At 38.9% G+C, this 18886-nt stretch overlaps 1 protein-coding gene across 1 annotated transcript in view; it reads left to right on the top strand.

The window, feature by feature from the left end:
- LOC126190653 (RING finger protein 10) overlaps window positions 1–18886 on the top strand; it is a 110195-nt gene that overhangs the window by 34994 nt on the left and 56315 nt on the right. Inside the window, exons 3-4 of the mRNA XM_049931079.1 lie at window positions 1030–1329; window positions 14036–14220. Coding sequence (XP_049787036.1) covers window positions 1030–1329; window positions 14036–14220 — 485 coding nt within the window. The remainder of the gene's footprint in view (window positions 1–1029; window positions 1330–14035; window positions 14221–18886) is intronic.

Here is an 18886-nt window from a genome sequence, read left to right as displayed (position 1 = left end):
CAGGTCAGCAACTGGAAGCAGTTAATTCCATAAATTATGTCGGAGTAGGCATTAGGAGTGATTCAAAATGGAATGATCATATGAAGTTGATCGTTGGTTAATCAGATGCCAGACTGAGATTCATTGGAAGAATTCTAAGGAAATGCAGTCCGAAAACAAAGAAAGTAGGTTACAGTACACTTGTTCGCCAACTGCTTGAATACTGCTCACCGGTGTGTGACCCGTACCAGATAGGGTTGATAGAAGAGAGAGAAGATCCAACGGGGAGCAGCGCGCTTCATTACAGGATCATTTAGTAATCGCGAAAGCGTTACCGAGATGATAGCTAAACTCCAGCAAAAGACTCTGCAAGAGAGACGCTCAGTAGCTCGGTACAGGCTTTTGTTAAAGTTTCGGGAACATACCTTCACCAAGGAGTCAAGCAGTATATTGCTCCCTCCTACATATATCTCGCGAATAGACCATGAGGATAAAATCAGAGAGATTAGAGCCCACACAGAGGCATACCGACAATCCTTCTTTCCACGAACAATACGAGACTGGAATAGAAGGGAGAACCAATAGAGGTACTCAAGGTACCCTCCGCCACACACTGTTAGGTGGCTTGCAGAGTATGGATGTAGATGTCGAAGAGCACGGAGCAAACTGCCTCCAGCCAGAACACATACAGTATATATACAGCTACAGAACATTCCAGTACTATGATTGTTGACATTTGTGGATACTTCTAGAATGTACTCAAACGGTATATAGAAATTAAAATTGTACAGTCCAGGTGAGTTTTGAACTCGCGACCTTCCATGTAACAGCTTAGTATCGTAACCACTACACCCCGGCATACTCAGCTTCTTCTGCGACGATATTCGTAACATATTGCATATCCTGCTATTTATAAATATTTAAATTATGGCTGGGAATTTAAACGCTTTCTCTTCGGCAGAGTGCTGGAGGAATTTGATCTGCTTTGATTTCTTGCGTATACTGCTGACTTAATTACTACCTTTTTAATAAAACATTTTTTCTATACAGGTAGCAGAGGATGAGAGCATTGCTGAGTATGGGTCAGTTGTACTACCCAGCAGCAAAAAGCAAAACTTGAACCACTTATTAAACTTCCATTATGCACCAAGAGAAGGTACAACAAGTTGGCGTTCTGGTTGGGGTAGCAGTGGCAGTGGTCGTCACCACCATGTTTCACTTCGCCACAAATACAACAAGGAGCAGTTTTTACAAGCAAACTGTCAGTTTGTGGTCCGTGCTGATGCAGATTATTCAGCATACATCTCTGACCCTGATGCACTTGTTAGTTGGGATCTTATTGAACAAATTGTGAGTAATAACAATTTACAAATTTTATAGATAGGACACTTATAATCAAGAACAATGTTACGTTAGTGTTAGAAATCGTGTATATTGTGCTAATTGTTAGAGATAGGTCTGATTTTAGAATATTACTTGTAAGATATGTGAAATTATGCTTAAAGTTTGTTGGAACTGGCTAAGTGCCCTCGTACTCATACTGGATGAGTAACGTTTGACTGTTGGCATCATCAGTTGCGCTGCCTCAAGGTACACACAATTTCTAACTGTAGTACTTGTCTTATTGTGTCAAATTTTTAACATAAGATTTTACCTGTTAGAGTAGATTACAATAGCATTTAAAATTTTTAAATTTTTGTTGCCTCTAGAAGGCAACAGGTACTAAGTTCCAGGATAGTCACTTAGTGATATAAGATGCACATCAGATGTCCAATTTCAAGAGATTTCTGGATGATACAATTATCCATGAAAGTTTTTAATATATTACAAATCTCCATAGAAGCAAGATTTCAGTTGGTTACTGTACTTTTAAAAACTTGAAATGTTCATTTCAGCGAACAGGGAAACAATTTCCCTGAGGGTATAGTGAAAATCACATGGTATTTTCTTTTTTTCATAAATACACTCATTGTATTTTTGAGGAAAGCAATGGGTTTCAGTGAAAAAATAGATTTTATACCTTAATTGTCAATGCTTTCCATAATTACTAGATGTTGTTTGGACACGAAGAGTGCATCAGAATTGATCCGTGTCCATAAGAAACAAAATGTTTTGGTTTAATGTTGTGTTGCTGGTGTAATTTACTACACTGTCTGATCAAGACAGAAGAAACATGAAGTGAAAGTAAAAGTGAAGAAAGACTACTGCTCCGTATGGCTTGTAATGGTACATATATTTTCAAGCTACCATTATTTTTGTGGTGTTACTACATGCTCTGACTTGCACACATTCATGCATGGTAATATATGTATCTGCTATTGTTTGTTGCTTGTGAAATTTCCATTATTGTAACCGCATAAAGTGATCTAAATTGGTCAACAGAATTGTTGTTCATTTATAAGTAGAGCCTAAAATGCAGAAAAGATATTTTAAAAAACAAAGACTGTGGAGAACTTTGTGCAGATGGATCCATTCCCAAGGGATCAAGTCAACTTATGTATGGTACTTGGTAATAGAGCACTGAAAGATCGTATGCAAGGACAAAGCTTTCACAGAACCTACCATTGCTTGGCTAACTATCATAAGGATATTTCTTACGTGAGATTCCCTCTAATTACTTGGGCAGTGGATATCCAAACAACGCAGAGAGAGAAATCCCACTGTCAGTTGCAAATCATTTCATTAATTTTTTTTTTTTTTTAACTGACTGACAAGATGACACTTCGTCTACTCGCAACATATAGAGTTTTTAAATAACTACAGAAATGCAGCCAAGTAATGTACATGACAGCAGCAACATATTGCCAAGTGCATGCCTCTGTTATCTCAGATGAAAATAACACGAGAGATCACTGTGTATACCAACTAAAATCTTTGGTGGGTAGGGCTACATCGTGTAGGAAACAAGACTATATATGCGGAAAGATAACATATCATACACAATTAGTGCCACAACACAACCAAAGATAACGAATGCCAGACATTATGCAAAGTGAAATATTTATTAACAGAGAATGACCAAGTAGTGCTAATTCTGTCCTTTTATTTGACCAGGGAGGGAGCAGGATTCCAGGCAGAATTTAATAAAAAACAGTTCCCATAAGTACACTGTTCCAGTAACTGGAAGTGCATGCCAGAATATCTGTGTTGCTATATTCCGTCACATTACTGGTACCAAGACAATGTTCTGCTGCCACAATCTACACATTGGTCCTCCATGGTCTTCATGGTCTGATCATTATATTCAGAAGGTGCTGTGTTTATTTTGTGATCCATTGCATTGTTACCTTAGTGCTAACTCGACAAATATGATTTAGAGGCTAGCCGGCCAGACATGGGCAGGGATGGGCAAGCAGCTGATTAGCAGTCACTTTGTAGCCTACACTTTACTACTGCACCAGGAGAACGTGGGGAGAGATGTGGCCATATGCCTTGCACATGTGCAGAACGCATACAGTTGTGCTGTCTGGCAGGTAGCCTATATACTAGCTGCACCTACTCTCAGGGGACCTGAGGAGTGTCTGCACCAAATAGGACAATTGTAGAACAGCTTGTAATACGGCACTCCAGAGATTTGTAAAGATGGTGTATTGTCAGTAATATAGGTCCTTGGACAAACCATGTCACAAAATAGCTTGCTGCTTTATTGAGCTGCTAGTAGTTCGGTGTATACATCACATTAGGAATTCTGCAGATTTTATGTGGCTGCAACATAGAATCACATGACTATTGGCAGAACATTGGCAGTAGTCCAAGGCAGCACACTGTCTTCTGACTTCTTTTCAGATATTTCTTAGTGGATGTCCAACTAACATTTATTATGTTAAATGTGGCTTGTTAGAGTACAACTAGTTGTGATAACTTATTGTTTTAACAGAATACAAAGGATTGCACATGAGTAGAGCCTTGTTCAGAGAAAATGTTTGTTATAAATGTCTAACTAAAATTTAACAACAATCTTGCATCAAGGTGCAGACAGGCACAGTTAAGACACTAACATAAAGCTTTCGGCTACAGCCTTCATCAGTAATCTGGAAGGGGCAGGGATAATAGTGAATGGGTGAAGTGTGCAGGGACTAGGCTGCCAACAGATGCAGTGGCAGGAGGTTGTGGGGCGGGGAGGGGGGGGGGGAGAAAAAAAGGAGAGGGGTGGAGAAAGACAGGCAGATGTGTTGGCAGAGGGCTGCAAATAAATGGGGTGAGAGATGAGAAAGGATAGCAGGTGATAGGATTGAGGAGGTGGAAACTATTGGATGGAGGGTGCAGGGACAGTATGTCATCATAGATTTACGTCGGGATAATTATGGGAGTGGAGAATGTGTTGTAGGGGTTACATCCATCTGTGTAGTTCAGAAAAGCTGGCGGTGGAGGGAAGGAGCCAGACAGCCCAGGTAGTGTGGCAATCATTGAAATGAAATGGAGTGTGATGTGTTCAGCTGCATGTTATGCCACAGAGTGGTCTACTTTGCTCTTGGCCACAGTTTGGCGGTGGCCATTCATCATGGTGGACAACTGGTTGGTAGCCATAACAATGTAAAAAGCTGTGCAATGATTGCAGCAGAACTTGTATATAACATATCATCGTGGCCTGAAATTTTGGGGGGGGGGGGGGGTGTACATCCGACCCGAGATACTTACCACTTCTCTGAAAGTGGTGATTCGTCGCCCACCCAGCCCCTACAACATCCTAGTCCAACCCTATGCCACTCCCAATCGCAATCCCTTGCCACAGGAACCATCATTGTGGCCACCCAGCACCACCTATTCCAGTTCAGTCACAGGTTTATCCTACCCCATCAGGGGCCAGGCGTCCTGTGAAAGCAGCCATGTCATTTACCAGCTCTGCACTAATCATTGCACAGCTTTTTTTTTTTTTTTTTTTTTAATTGGTGTGACTACTAACCAGCTGTCCATCAGCATGAATGGCCTCTGCCAAACTGTGGCCAAGAGCAAAGTAGACCACCCTGAGGCACAACATGCAACTGATCATTACACACTTGATTTCAATGGCTGCTTCACTCTCCAAGCCATCTGGATCCTTTCCTCCACCTCCAGATTTTCTGAACTGCGCAAATCGGAGTTACTGTTACAACACATTCACCACTCCTGTAATTGTCCCAGCCTCAATAGTTTCCATCCCCTCAGTCCTATCATCTCCTTCCCATTCTCACCTCTCACCCTGTTTATTTCTAGACTTCTCCCTACGCACTGCAACAGAGAGCATTGGTCTCAGCCGCCACCCATACACTATTACCACTTCTCCTTCTCTGGCCCCTCCTGATTACTGCTTGCATCCTGCTTGATGTTGCTTTCCAACCAAGATGTTAATTGAAAGTTATTTTCTGGTTTAAATAGTTTGCATCCAGAGTAAATCAGCTGTGATAGGAATTCTATCCAAGTCATTACTTTGTATTAAAAAACTGTGAACTATGATGAAACTACTGCAAAGTTTCAGCTGTAGCTGTTGCTCAGTCCTAACTGGGACAGCCCAGACAGGCAGCACAGTGCTAAATATTTAAGTGATCCTTTCTCATCTTTGCGGTATTAAAAAGATCCATATGACAGCCTACCACCTGCAAAGCAATGGGTTGGTGGAACGATGACACCGCACCCTTAAAACTGCACTCAGGTACCACGACTGTCTCTGGTCCGAGGCACTTCCTTGGATGTTGCTGGGCCTACGCTCTACATTTAAACCAGATTTATATGCGACGATTTCCGAATTAGTTTTCGGTGAAAACCCGGTTTTACCTAATTCTCCTCAAAGATCCTGGGGATTTCCCCTCCTTCCCAAACTTTATCGGAAGGATGCAAGCACAGTTTAGAAACACCCGGCTACACCCACCTGTCAGCCATTCCCCACCTGATACTTAGGTGCCAACTGCACTCAGCACTTGCTCACACGTCATGCTCAGGGATGACTCTGTCACACAACCCTTACAACCCCCTTACCTCGGACCTTTGAAGTATTCCGGAGGGGCGAGATGACATTAGACATTATAATAATAGATCACCCACAAACCATTTCTCTACACAGGCTCAAGCCTGCCTTCTTAGACTCTGACACCCCTCTGCCATCCCAGTTGGATTGCCCGAGCACATGTTCTTTCGACAAACCCACTAACGAGTCCATTCAACCTACGGTTGGGTTTTGTCCGTCCAACAAGTCACCACCGCAGTTTGCGGGTTCCTCATGCATGTCACCATCATCATCCCCATTCACAGGTTTTGAAGACATTTCAGGTACTAGAGACGCAGATGCCCCGTCCGTTTTGTGCTGCAACATACCACCTGACCGCGTCGATGACGTGTCTATTAAGGTGTTAGATAATCGTATGCTTGTACTGCTCACCGACAGCACAGACCGACCCTCACAGAGGAACTCGAGGTCAAGATAATGCACAGCTTGTCCCTCCCACAAGAGTGCGACCTGTTATGTGTTCGAGCTTTCATTTCTTCGAATGGCTCAGTATGCATTTGGGGAAGGCACACTCACTCACACGCCACCGCCTCTCCCATACTGCTACTCACGAGTTGGCCGACACATCACACCTCCTCCCCACCTTCCCCCCTCTCCCCGCCGCTGGTTTTCGAATGACCGCACAAACCCATGAACCTCCCCCCCCCTCCCCTCAGGGCTCATAGGCTGTACTCCGTACGGGGGGGGGGGGGGGGGGGGGGGGGGGGCTGTGTGGCATTGATAGGTCACATCTACCACTCCAATAACAATCATTGGAACATTAACTGCTCTGATGAGCCGCCATGTTTGATTCAGTCTGCCTTGTACTTCATGCAGTGTTCATGTGTATCAGTCTTTATGATAAGAATATAATAGAGGGAAACATTCCACGTGGGAAAAATATATCTAAAAAGAAAGATGAGACTTACCAAACAAAAGCGCTGGCAGGTCGATAGACACACAAATGTACACACAAAATTCAAGCTTTCGCAACAAACGGTTGCTTCGTCAGGAAAGAGGGAAGGAGAGGGAAAGACGAAAGGATGTGGGTTTTAAGGGAGAGGGTAAGGAGTCATTCCAATCCCGGGAGCGGAAAGACTTACCTTAGGGGGGAAAAAAGGACAGGTATACACTCGCGCGCGCTCGCCCCCCCCCCCCCCCCCCCCCCCCCACACACACACACACACACACACACACACACACATATCCATCCGCATATACACAGACAAAAGCAGGAACTGTTTATTATGTATATTACGATCCGTATCCAGAATCCCATCCTATTATTAAGGAAACTGCCGAGATTGAAATGGCGAGCATCTTCATAAATCAAGACAGAGGTTTTTGCCTAGAATGCTTCCCCCCACCCCGTTTCCCATTCCTGTCTCGCATTCAGGAGGACAACGGTTCAAACCCATGTCCGGCCATCCTGATTTAGGTTTTCCGTGATTTCCCTGCATCGCTCCAGGCAAATGCCGGGATGGTTCCTTCGAAAAGGGTATGGCCGACTTCCTTCCCCGTCCTTTCCTAATCCAATGAAAGCGATGACCTTGCTGTCTGGTCTCCTGCCCAAAACAACAACAGCAACCCGTTCTTATCTTTCGCCATGTTTCCAAATTTTTGAAACCTTGAAGAAAGATATTTGTCGCCTATGATTTGCTTACAGCAAAGAGCCTCGGTATAATCATCATTCCCTGACCAGTTGCAGAAATTTTTGCATGAAGGTGTAGACCATCTTGTCTCTCAGTGAGATAAATGTATTAACCATTATGGCATTTACTTTTGAATTAAGGAACAGTTTACTTACCTTTTTTCTGTCTTGTCTTTTGTCTTGTCTGCCGGAGCATTCCATGTCAAATTATCCAGAAATTTTAGGAAGTGACGTCCGTTGTCACACATCCTTGAAATTTTGGGTAGTGGAAGTTTACCTAGATACATTCACATTTCCAAAAAGTGAATGTTTCAGGTCCATTACTTTTTCACTTATGGTAAAAAGAAGTCATATAGATTCAGGAGGCTTTCATAGACACGAGCTCCTTTATGATTTAAAAATGCAATAGTTCCTGCAGTTTTTGCAGTGGAAGCTTGAATTTTTTTTAGTTGAAGAGGAAGGTTTATATTTTTATAGTCATGCTTCTTGTAGTGAAATATCCATCACCTACATCTCAGAAAAAATTGTAAATAATTTCTTTTAAACAAAATCCACGCACGGACATTATAATTTTTTAAGGTATTGCTCCCTCATTGATACCTTTGAAAAATTTACAATATTATTATAAATATTCCATTATGTCACACAAAAAGTATCAGTTTGTAGCCATAATGGGAAGTGTGAAAAACAGCGTTATTGTAAAAGAAATATTGAAGTTGCTAAGTCATGACTACTGTGTCACCACCAAATTGCTGAAGTTGGCTACACTGGTTTACCCTAGGAACAAATATCTGAGAACACTGTTTTATTGTCACTACACGTATTGCATCATCCAGTACCTTTATTTTGAGTCGTGTGTTCACTGAGCATGTAGTTTTGAGCTCTTGTACTGAGTTGTACCAAGAGTCAGTTATTGGTTAAAAATTCAATTGTTGCAGTTTTTAAACTATTAATTCCACAACATAAGTAAGTCCCCTAATGTTACAGTAATAATGTGAAACACTTTTGTAATGAAATAGTGGGGTGGACTGCTTTTTCATTATTTAATTACCTTTTAGGTTACACCAATCATCTTTTAAATTTTTTACAACAAATATTGGTTTTATGACTGAAGCAGTATGGGAAGTACAAGTAAGCAGTGTTTTCTTGGACAGTATCTGCAAGATATATGTGATAATGCCCTGACTTGTGTGAATGAACTGACGAGTAAAGAACAAAAGCTTTTATTATGGTGAAGCAAGTCATTCATACTGTGATTTAAGTGTGTGTGTGTGTGTGTGTGTGTGTGTGTGTGTGTGTGTGTGTGTGTGTCATAAGAAAATTTGCTATTTGCTGTGATCCCTTCAAGTGTCATAAATGATCTGTTTCATCTGGATTGCGTGGAATTAGTTTAGAAAAGCAAAGACCTTCAAAATGAGAGGCTTTAGCTTTATTCCTGGGGAGAAAATGTGCCCAACCTGTATCAAAATTATCAATGAAAAGCAAGCATGTGACGGCTCATCACCAGACTATATAAATGAAAATAATGTGGAGGTGCAGACTCCTGAAAAATCTGTGCTTAACTAGCTTAGGAGTATTTCCTGCAAAACTGCATTCAGTTGCTTGGAATAGTCGGTATGCAGCAGCCAAACGAAAATTGAAATCAGCAGCTGGGGCTCTCAAAACTAAAATTTCACGTACATATCAAGTTGAGCTGGCTGCAGCTGATGCAAGCACTCTCTCTGATAGTGATTTAACAGAACTGGAAGAAAAGGCAAAACATCATGATGAACTCACGGACAAAATCAAACAGAAAATTGAATATGCAAATAATCGTGAAAAAATTCAATTACTTACTCTTGTGCTGTCGACTTGATCTCGACAAAGTCGGTTCCAAATTTCAGGTTTCTGAATATTTGGTATGACAAGCAATAGCTCTTTTAATGGAAGAAAAGAGGAAAGACATTGCCACATGGTACAGTGCAAAAAGTAGAGTTTTTATTTAGATGACGAAAACATGAGAATAATGCCTGGGGAAAAAAGACAAAGTGAGCACCAGCAAAATACCTACGAACGAAAGTGTCTTGTTTTAAGTAATTTAACTGAACTGTATTGTCTCTATAAAAAAAAAGTATCCTGAAGACAAAGTAGGATTCTCAAAAACGTTAAATTACTTCTAAATTCCATTTCTGATAAAGAAACATACCAAGATCTAATTAAAATAATAACATGTGGTATAAATAACTGAGCCCGTATGCTTCGTCTGAGGGTCGTTTCATGTCAAATCAACACACTGATCCCGACTTGGTATCTCAGATTTCCATTATTTTTGGTATGCAGCAATATATCATGGACTTATGGAAAAATACCAAATTTCAGTAATGAAGCACAATTACTTTTGAAGTTATTAATTTTTAAAAATTTAAATTTTTATGAAGAAATTTCATCATTTGGTGCCTTTGCATGCCTATAGGCTGGCAACCAGTGGTGATATAAATCTGGGAGTGGTTTCATTTTAAAGCTGTTGAAGGCGACTTTAATATGATATGCCACAAGAGCGTGCGCGCTCTCATTTTCTGACAAAAGCTATGGTTGAAAGTTTAGTTGTGAGAGTGTGATTCTACGTGTCTATGTTGAAATTGGAGTAGTGAAGTTAGGCCTAGCTGACCATGATGGCCTATGGATTACAGTTCCAGTCAGCATTCCAGATGAACAACACAAAACTTTTAGACCTATGAATGAATGCAACATAAGAGAGTTTAGAACTAGATTAAGATCAGTTAACTGGAATGACATCTTATACAAAGATATGTGTGTCAATAACACAAGCAAATTATTTATAGAGGAAATTGCAAGAATATTTGATGAGTGTTGTCCCGTCCCAGAAAACACAGAATAATAACCAAGCTCATTAACCACAGAGACTAAATAATTGGTTCACACCATACCTCAACAGCATCGGGATTATACTTCTTATGTTTAAGGACAGATCTCATAACAGCAACGAGTACAAAGAGATGTACATTAGAATAAGAAAAATTTATAGATCTGAAATACGTTTGGCAAAACGTAGGGCAAATGATAACTATATTCTTAAATCCAGAAACAGCTGTAAAGCTGCCTGGGAAGTAATTAAAAGTGAAATAAATAGACCAACAACTCAACTAGCTATACCCATAGACCCAGATATCTTAAACTCACACTTTGTTAATTTCAGTTTACAACAAGATTTGTCTCCCCTCAATGCCATGCTTGATGCTAAAACTCTTTTAGGTTCAAATAAGTACGTAGTCCATAAATTCTGCTGGGTAACAGTAACTGAAAATGATGTTAGCAAAGCAATAGGCAAACTAAGTAGTTCCAGAGCAGAGGACTTCTATGGTCTGTCAAACTTTGTCATGAAGTAGATATCAAGTGATCTTCTGCCCCCTCTAACCACTCTCATTAACCGTATATTACAGCAAGGGATTTTCCCCGACTGTTCGAAAATAGCAGTAACTATTCCCATATTTAAAAAAGGAGATAAATCAAATCCAAGTAACTAACGCCCTATCTCATTAATCCCAATAATATCTAAAATAATTGAAGACTGTGTTCACCAACAAATGAATCACTATTTTGAGAGGAATAATGTGTTAAGTAACTCACAGTATGGATTCAGGTCTAAACTATCCACAGTTAAAGCAGTTGAAAATATTGTTAGTGATATATAAGATGGCTTTGAAAATAAATTAATCTCATGTGCTACTCTCCTAGACCTGAGTAAAGCATTTGACACTGTATCTCATAGTACTTTGATCATGAAATTAAGACACTACGGCATGGAAGAGGACAACCTGAAATTATTAGAATCCTACTTAAGCAACAGAGTACAATTTGTTAGTGTAAATGGGCAGCTGTCAAACCCACAAACAATGAAAAGAGGTGTGCCACAGGGCTCCATACTTGGGCTCTTCCTGTTTGTAGTGTATGTTAATGATATGCCACAGTATTTACCCTGTAAAACAGTCCTCTATGCAGATGATACAACTTTTATCAATTCAGGACAGACTCTTGAATCTGTACGAGAAAAAAAATAATATAATATTTGAAAAATCGGTTCATTGGTTTAGTGCAAACTCCCTATTCATAAATGAAACAAAAACTGAGGAAATATTCTTTAACTTTAAGGTATCAAACAAAGAAAATAAGTCCGTTAAACTGCTAGGAATGATGATTGACCAGAAACTTAGCTGGGATAAACATATCACATACGTCTGTTCTAAACTTGCACGTGCTATGTTCCTACTTTATAAGCTTAGGAGTAATGTCGGCCAAAACTTACTGCTGCATTCATATTTTGCTTATATCCACCCCCATCTTTCATATGTTATTGTGCTCTGGGGAAATTCTCCCAATTCAATATCAATTTTCAGATGGCAAAAAAAGCTCTTCGATGTGTAGTGGGTTTATTTCCTAGGGATACATGCAGGGAACATTTCAAAAAACTTACCATGACAGTTCCTTGTTTGTACATCTATTATTGCTTACTGCACGTAAAAGAAAACATAGCTCAATATCCCCTTAGGTCATCTGTCCGCACCCACAATAGAAGACGAAACCACACAATTGATCTGCCATACTCTAGACTGTCTAAGATACATAATAGTTATAAATATGTAGGCCTCGAACTGTTTAATATGCTCCCTAAAATTGTACAAACAGTATCTAAAAGTAAATTTAAGACAACATTGGGTCAATGGCTCAAAGGTAAAGCATTTTACTCAGTTGATGAATATAAAGATTGTAATATGGCAGATTTGCTGTTTTAACATAGAGAAAGGTACCTCTGCCTGTAGTAGGACCTAAATTTGTATCAATAGCTTAGGATAATGACGTAGTGTTATCAACATGTATATGATAATGACATAGTGTCACCAACATGAATATTCCCTGCTTAATATAAATCTGTATAATGTTTTCCTTTTTATTGTAAAATTAATTATATATAAAATACCAAATGTGTGCTATTGTACTACACTAAATTTCATATGATTTATATATACATAGCTATGAGAATATAACCATCTTTATACTGTAATTGAACTTACTGACGAAGCCCATTGTATAAGAAAATACTGAACGGCTAATAAAGATTCTTATTCTTATGGCTTAGCAATCATCTTCATGGTGATTTGCTACCTATCCTCATTATGATTGATTCTCAGAGTATTTGAACAAGTTATCTGTGGTCTCATTTCATCAACACGCTGTCTGTGGCTCGTGAATAGTTGGCCACATGAGTGGGTTTCCACAATGGGCTGAAACGGCAGGCTTTCTCTTTGGGTATCTGTAATGGATTAGGCCTGTCGATTTGAAGCCATACATTTCAACTAATGTGCAGAGACTGCCCATTGTATCTAGTCTTGCTGATCTGCCTGCAGGCAGGGTCTGTTTGTGTGTGGCATAATGCAGCAGATTTTCATGGTTTATCCATGGACCCAGAACTGGTGCTCCTCAGCTGGCCAGATGCAATGACCGATGGATTTCAGGAACTGCGACTGTCTCACCACAAATATTTTGTACAGTCTGGCGTTCTATAGAAATTTTATTTGTTCTAGTCCATTTTGGCACTTCAAAAGCAAGTTATATGTTGGAAAGTATGGATGATAAGGAGAAGAAAATTGTCAGTTGCTACTCATATATTTCTTGAAAGGAAAAACGCACAATACCTGTAAAATAATAGATATAACACAGTGGGTAATAACAGACAGTAATGAAAATCGTATAACCAACATTTTATTGGTGGTCACCTACAGTGTTGGTTTACTCCATTCTTCCCCGCGTTATACACTTCTTTCAAGCAGCCTACTTTTTTCTGAGGTTAATTCTGAAATCAGTGATGGTATTTTAAATTGGTCTTGTGACTTCAAGGAAATTTGTGTTTTTGTCACCAAATGTGTCTTGTTGTATTGCAGTAAAATAACATCAGTGGTCTTAATAAAACATACATACCATTTGGCTTGCTTTCTCCATCTAAAAACAGTATATATTTTCATTCTTGTTTCTTGTACCATAGCTGCAAAGACAGATTGTCAACTTAAGTCTTAACTTACCCTTGAGATCTCAAAATTTGTCAGGGAAAATTGCTAAAACTTGTCTGGAAATCAGGGAATTTCTCTTGGGGAAACTTGTGGCAACCCTGTTTTTGTATATTGTCCACATTACAAAAACTGAATTAATTCCACCATAGACAGTGTAAGTTGCCTAAGAAAGGGAAGCAAATGAAGATTGAAACTGTATAGTCACCACTATCCCAGGCAAATGAAATAATAAAGTATTTGCTATGGAAAACATGTTATATTTAAATTTAATATTAGGAATATTGATAATGTTATTGTGTTCCGAAACATAAGTATAATGTTATGAAAATATAAAATACAATTGGTAGTGTGGAAGACAGTTTTGATGGTAGTTATTTGTTACAGCGTCTTCAGAGTTGTGAAATGGTTTCCTGCCCAATATGCCTGTATCCGCCTGTAGCTGCCAAGATGACACGATGTGGACATGTTTATTGTTGGCCTTGCATCTTACACTATCTGGCATTATCAGATAAATCATGGAGCAAATGCCCAATCTGTTATGAATCAGTACATAGGCAAGACCTGAAGAGGTAATACGTTAATTACTTGTTGATGGGTGTTCAAAGGAGTGTTTTCTAGTCTCTGTTCAATTAATTCTTTACTTGCAGAAACTGCATCACACTTACTAGTTGGCATATGTTCTATATTTATTTTTGTATTTATTTGTTTTTACTTCTTACTTACTTGTTACATTTGGCCTGGTCCCTTGTGCATTGGTAATAGTTAATTATTTTTATGGATTAATAAAATATTCTTGGATTTTGAGCTGTGTCAAGTGGTTAACTGCGCATGAGCTTTGGCAGAGGTCTCCTCTGCCATTTTAAAGTGGTTCATTGTCATGTGACTGCCACTGCTGTGCTTCTATAGCTGCGCCGTCGTCATTGTCACTGGTGTTCAGTCCTGCACCATATATGGTAATGTTTTTGGTTGTGAGACTTACACACACACACACACACACACACACACACACACACACACACACACACACACACTCCTCAATCACAGAATCCCAGGCCATACTCAGCTGCAATCTGCTGGCCTCATTGAGGGTATTGTCTGATACTTTTATCTCTATTGCTTCATTTATTATGCTGTGCCGGAACCCGTTGGTCCATTCTTGTCAAATGCAGTTTGATGTCGGACAGTCTAGTAGACATAAAACTGCCCACACCCACTCTGTATTATGTATATTCCAGGTGTTCTGAGACCTACATCATCTTTCAAAGGCTTTATTACTTGCCAGGATTTTGCTGGGGGCCTAGAGACTATCAATTTTATGCCTGAGCAGCTGGCTAATCTTGACTGTTATTGAGTCACAAAACAATAAAAACCTTATCTTTGTGTCTTCTTAGAAGGCCTTCTGCTGCACTCATATATATTTTTATGCACACACAAAGGCAATAATCAGACTTCCAATGTGTCTGAGAGAACAATCTTGTGGTTCCTTGTTCTTGTGTCCATTCTTTTACCGTTTCTTTCATTTATTAAGCATTCTTATATCAGCCACACTGTTAGATCCTCAGTATAGTATTTTGATGTCTCATTGGATAAGGCAGACAATTTGTGATAGTGCAGGGTGAATTTTAGGACTGCTTATATATTTGTTGCATGTGGATTTCGTAGCCATTAGTCTTGAATTGGTTATAGCACAATGACTTGAATTTTATTTTCTGGTTTCTTAGGTATTACTTCTCACATGAGTCACTGTGGGTATTGTTTTACAAAAATTAAATAGACACCAAAGCTTGTAAATGTCTTTCTGGAACACTGTTCCAACTTAACACCGATCCAAGTAAAAGTTGCTGTAACTGATAAATTCTCAGGCATTGAAAGGATACTTGTTTGGGCTGCAAGGATACCAGTTGCTAAGGCTGTAAAAATACTTTGCAGAGATAAAGTAACCATTTAACATCAAGGCACGTATTAAATGATGGATGTTAATATCCATAAGGATAAAATATAACTGGGAACTTCGGGAATGTTAAGCAAAGGATGTGCAAGATGAGTAATATGTTCGCTTTTAAATTGACTGTTTGTGTTCTGTTGTGACTGAAAGTTATGTACAGCATTTTTAGTTGTCTGATTGAGAAACCTTCAGAAAAATGAAAATCCCAAGCAAACAACACTGAAACTCATTAGTTATGCAGTTTTTGTTTTGAGCATAAGCAACTACACCAGGAGTGTGTGGGAGATGCAGAGGGAGGGCGGAAAAAATTAGTCCTATGAGAAGTGTGGTGCTAAATGTGGAGAGGCGAGATGTGAAAATGCAAAGCATGTGATCAGTGGTTAGAAATTGACCACCACAGGTTCAGTACACCTATGAATGATGCCAAGAGAACTGTCTGTTTAAAAATGCCTGTTTTATAGGCTAGTGTCTCCCTTCTCCACCTTCCTCTGAGGTAAGTGTTGACAGCCAGTTACACATGATGGATTTCTGAAGGCATCACAAAACTGTTCAAAACTAATATTAACAATTGTTGCCTGTGTGCCATCTGGTGGGGACAGACCTGACTGTTAAAACTTCTCCCCCATTGGAGTGGGGAGCATCTCCTTGAATGTCTTCGCTCAGTGTTCACAAGTCTAGAGGATCGCTGAAATAAGAGTTCACATGAGTAGAAGCTAGTAACTTCATACTTAAAGTAGACCTGGAGCACCTGTGTCACGAAAAACCTTGATATACCAACAGATGTCCATCATTTAAGGTGACAATTGTCTTCAGTGGCTATGGCCTTGTCCAGGTGCCAGTTCCACCATTGAGTTTATACTTTGAGGTGCACAGAAAGAATGTTTGTTTCTGCTGTTTCGTTAACTAGTATCAGTTTGTACTTCTGGGTCTGCCTCTTGGTTTCTCCCATATTAGCACTGTTGACTTTAGTTGCAGATAACAATACGCCCATTTAGGATCAAAGAAACGTAACTCCAAAAACAGTGTTTTGAGATAATTCGATTTAAAGGTTTTGTCCAAAAAACTGAGTACTTATTAATAGTTTTTCACAAACCTTTCTATGGTAAATAAAGAGTATACTTCATTGACTGTTGTTTTCTACTAGGTGTTACATATTCTAGTCACTCGTTGGACGCTAATGAGATATTTTATGAAATTGTGCACATAGTTACGTTTGTCCGATCTTTAACTTAATGGCTGCTGCTGTATAATATATGAACGTCAAACAAATAATATGCAGCTTTAAGCAATATTATCATATTAAAGATTGCTTGTTAATAATGCCTTTATAAATACAGGTTACACAGAATAAGCTATGGGAATGTATGTCAGTGCTATTCAGTGAGTACTACAAACAAGAGAACTATTTATCAGGAAGGTTATCGTCAGTCTGCTATGGAGAATACATAAAGGCCATTATTATTTTCACTTTGCATTATTTGTCTGCAATAACATTGAACTTGCCAAAAAAAATAATAATAATAATTTACAGGTAACAGAAATAATAAACTTGTTTTTTAATCTTCACATAACACACATAGCAAAAATCATTTTAATGAAACACAGTGCTCCCTCACACCTGTTTTTCTGATTGTGGATTATTGTTTCAAAAATAATACAACACAGACATTTAAGAGCCAAGATTAATGGTTTACACAAAATAGCTAAGGTGATGAACTAGCTACAATAATAAAGGAGACAAATAAACATGAAGTCTATTCCTGTGATTCTTCCATGTTTACCTCATTTTCTCAATCGTTAGCAGCATTGAGCCCTCAATATAATGTGTTACACCTAGGAGGTATGATACCCTTATTATATAAAACTATAAGATCATTTTTCTTTTCTTTTCTTTACTTACGCAAACAGGACTGTCATGCTGGGCACAGAGTATTGTCTTCAGGTCCTGAATTTGAAGAATTTCATACGCCAGGTCTTTCTTGGTGTGCAGAACTTGACAGTCACGATCATCGTAGGAATACTTGAAAAACGTCATGTCAGGCTGATCTTTCCTGTATTACATCCAATCAGTTTTAAGCCATTTCACAGTTTCTCCATTCTCAGCAGTTTTCCTCTTCCCAATTATTTTCTTCTGTAGCTGGTTGAAATCTAAAATTTGAGTGTTATCCATTCGTCACTTTGTACTTGCTGGAGGTCATTATTACAATTGTATACCAGCCAATAGGATTTAAAAAAAAAAAAATTCCACATGTTTACTTTTTCTTTCGATGTTTGCATGCACTGAGTGTACTTCCATTTGTGAATGTCCAGGCTCAAAAAAGCATTGGCCGATAGTTGGAATGTCCAGTGTATTCACTGCATCCAAACACATAGTGCACATGTTGGCATTCCTGTTCTGGCCCCCACTTGTATCAGAAAACAAGGTTTTTGGTTTTCCTATTGCATGATTTTTCAAAAAATCCCACAGACATGAAACCAGCTCTATGGATCTCGTTTTTGCTGTTGCCTCGTCCCATGTTTTGCTTTCTCCTACATTAAGAACTGTTATATTATACATGGAGTGCTTCTTTTATAGAATACTGCCTTTGCATTCACTTTAGGGCAGTAAAGCACAGATTGTAAGTCAAATTCAGCTAGCAAAGATTCACTTATTCTTGCACTTTCTTTCTTAATGTTCTTAGATTCCCTTACAATTTCTTTCCTTTCCAAATGCTCTTCCAGTTCCCTTTTAAAATCTCTGTCTTCCTTTTCCTTGGCCGAAAGGAGTGAAAACTTTAACCCATTTATCACTCGTATCTTTTTGTGGCCAGTGGAATTTAAGATTAAATTCCTTTGTGAATATCTCCCTATACGGCCATAATTTCTCGACTGTTTTATCTTCCTCATAACATTGTTCCCAATATAACTCATACATTATCTTAATACTCATATTAGTAGGTAAATAATCTGCTGTAGATTCTTTCCTCTGCTAATGAGAATGAAGGGTAGGAACAATCTTAATGTGTTTCCTTATAGCCTCTACTTTCGTCTGGTCTCTTTATACCTGGTTCGTGACATCCTTTTCACTCTTTCTTAATTCTATGATGTGCATATATATATATATATATATATATATATATATATATATATATATATATATATAATTTTTCCCCCCCTCCACCTTACAAAGGTTTCGGAAATATCAAATGTCTTGAGAGAAAACTGCATACACACATGAATCTTATCAGATCCCTTTATTAGATAGAATTTCTTGGTCCTCTTTCTTTGTGAGTTATCCGATTTTGTCCTCA

Source organism: Schistocerca cancellata, chromosome 1 (genome assembly GCF_023864275.1).
Source record: "Schistocerca cancellata isolate TAMUIC-IGC-003103 chromosome 1, iqSchCanc2.1, whole genome shotgun sequence".
In the NCBI taxonomy this organism is placed as follows: Eukaryota; Metazoa; Arthropoda; class Insecta; order Orthoptera; family Acrididae; genus Schistocerca; species Schistocerca cancellata.
Note: the sequence above shows the minus strand (reverse complement) of the source record. Positions and strands in the feature narration are given on the sequence as shown.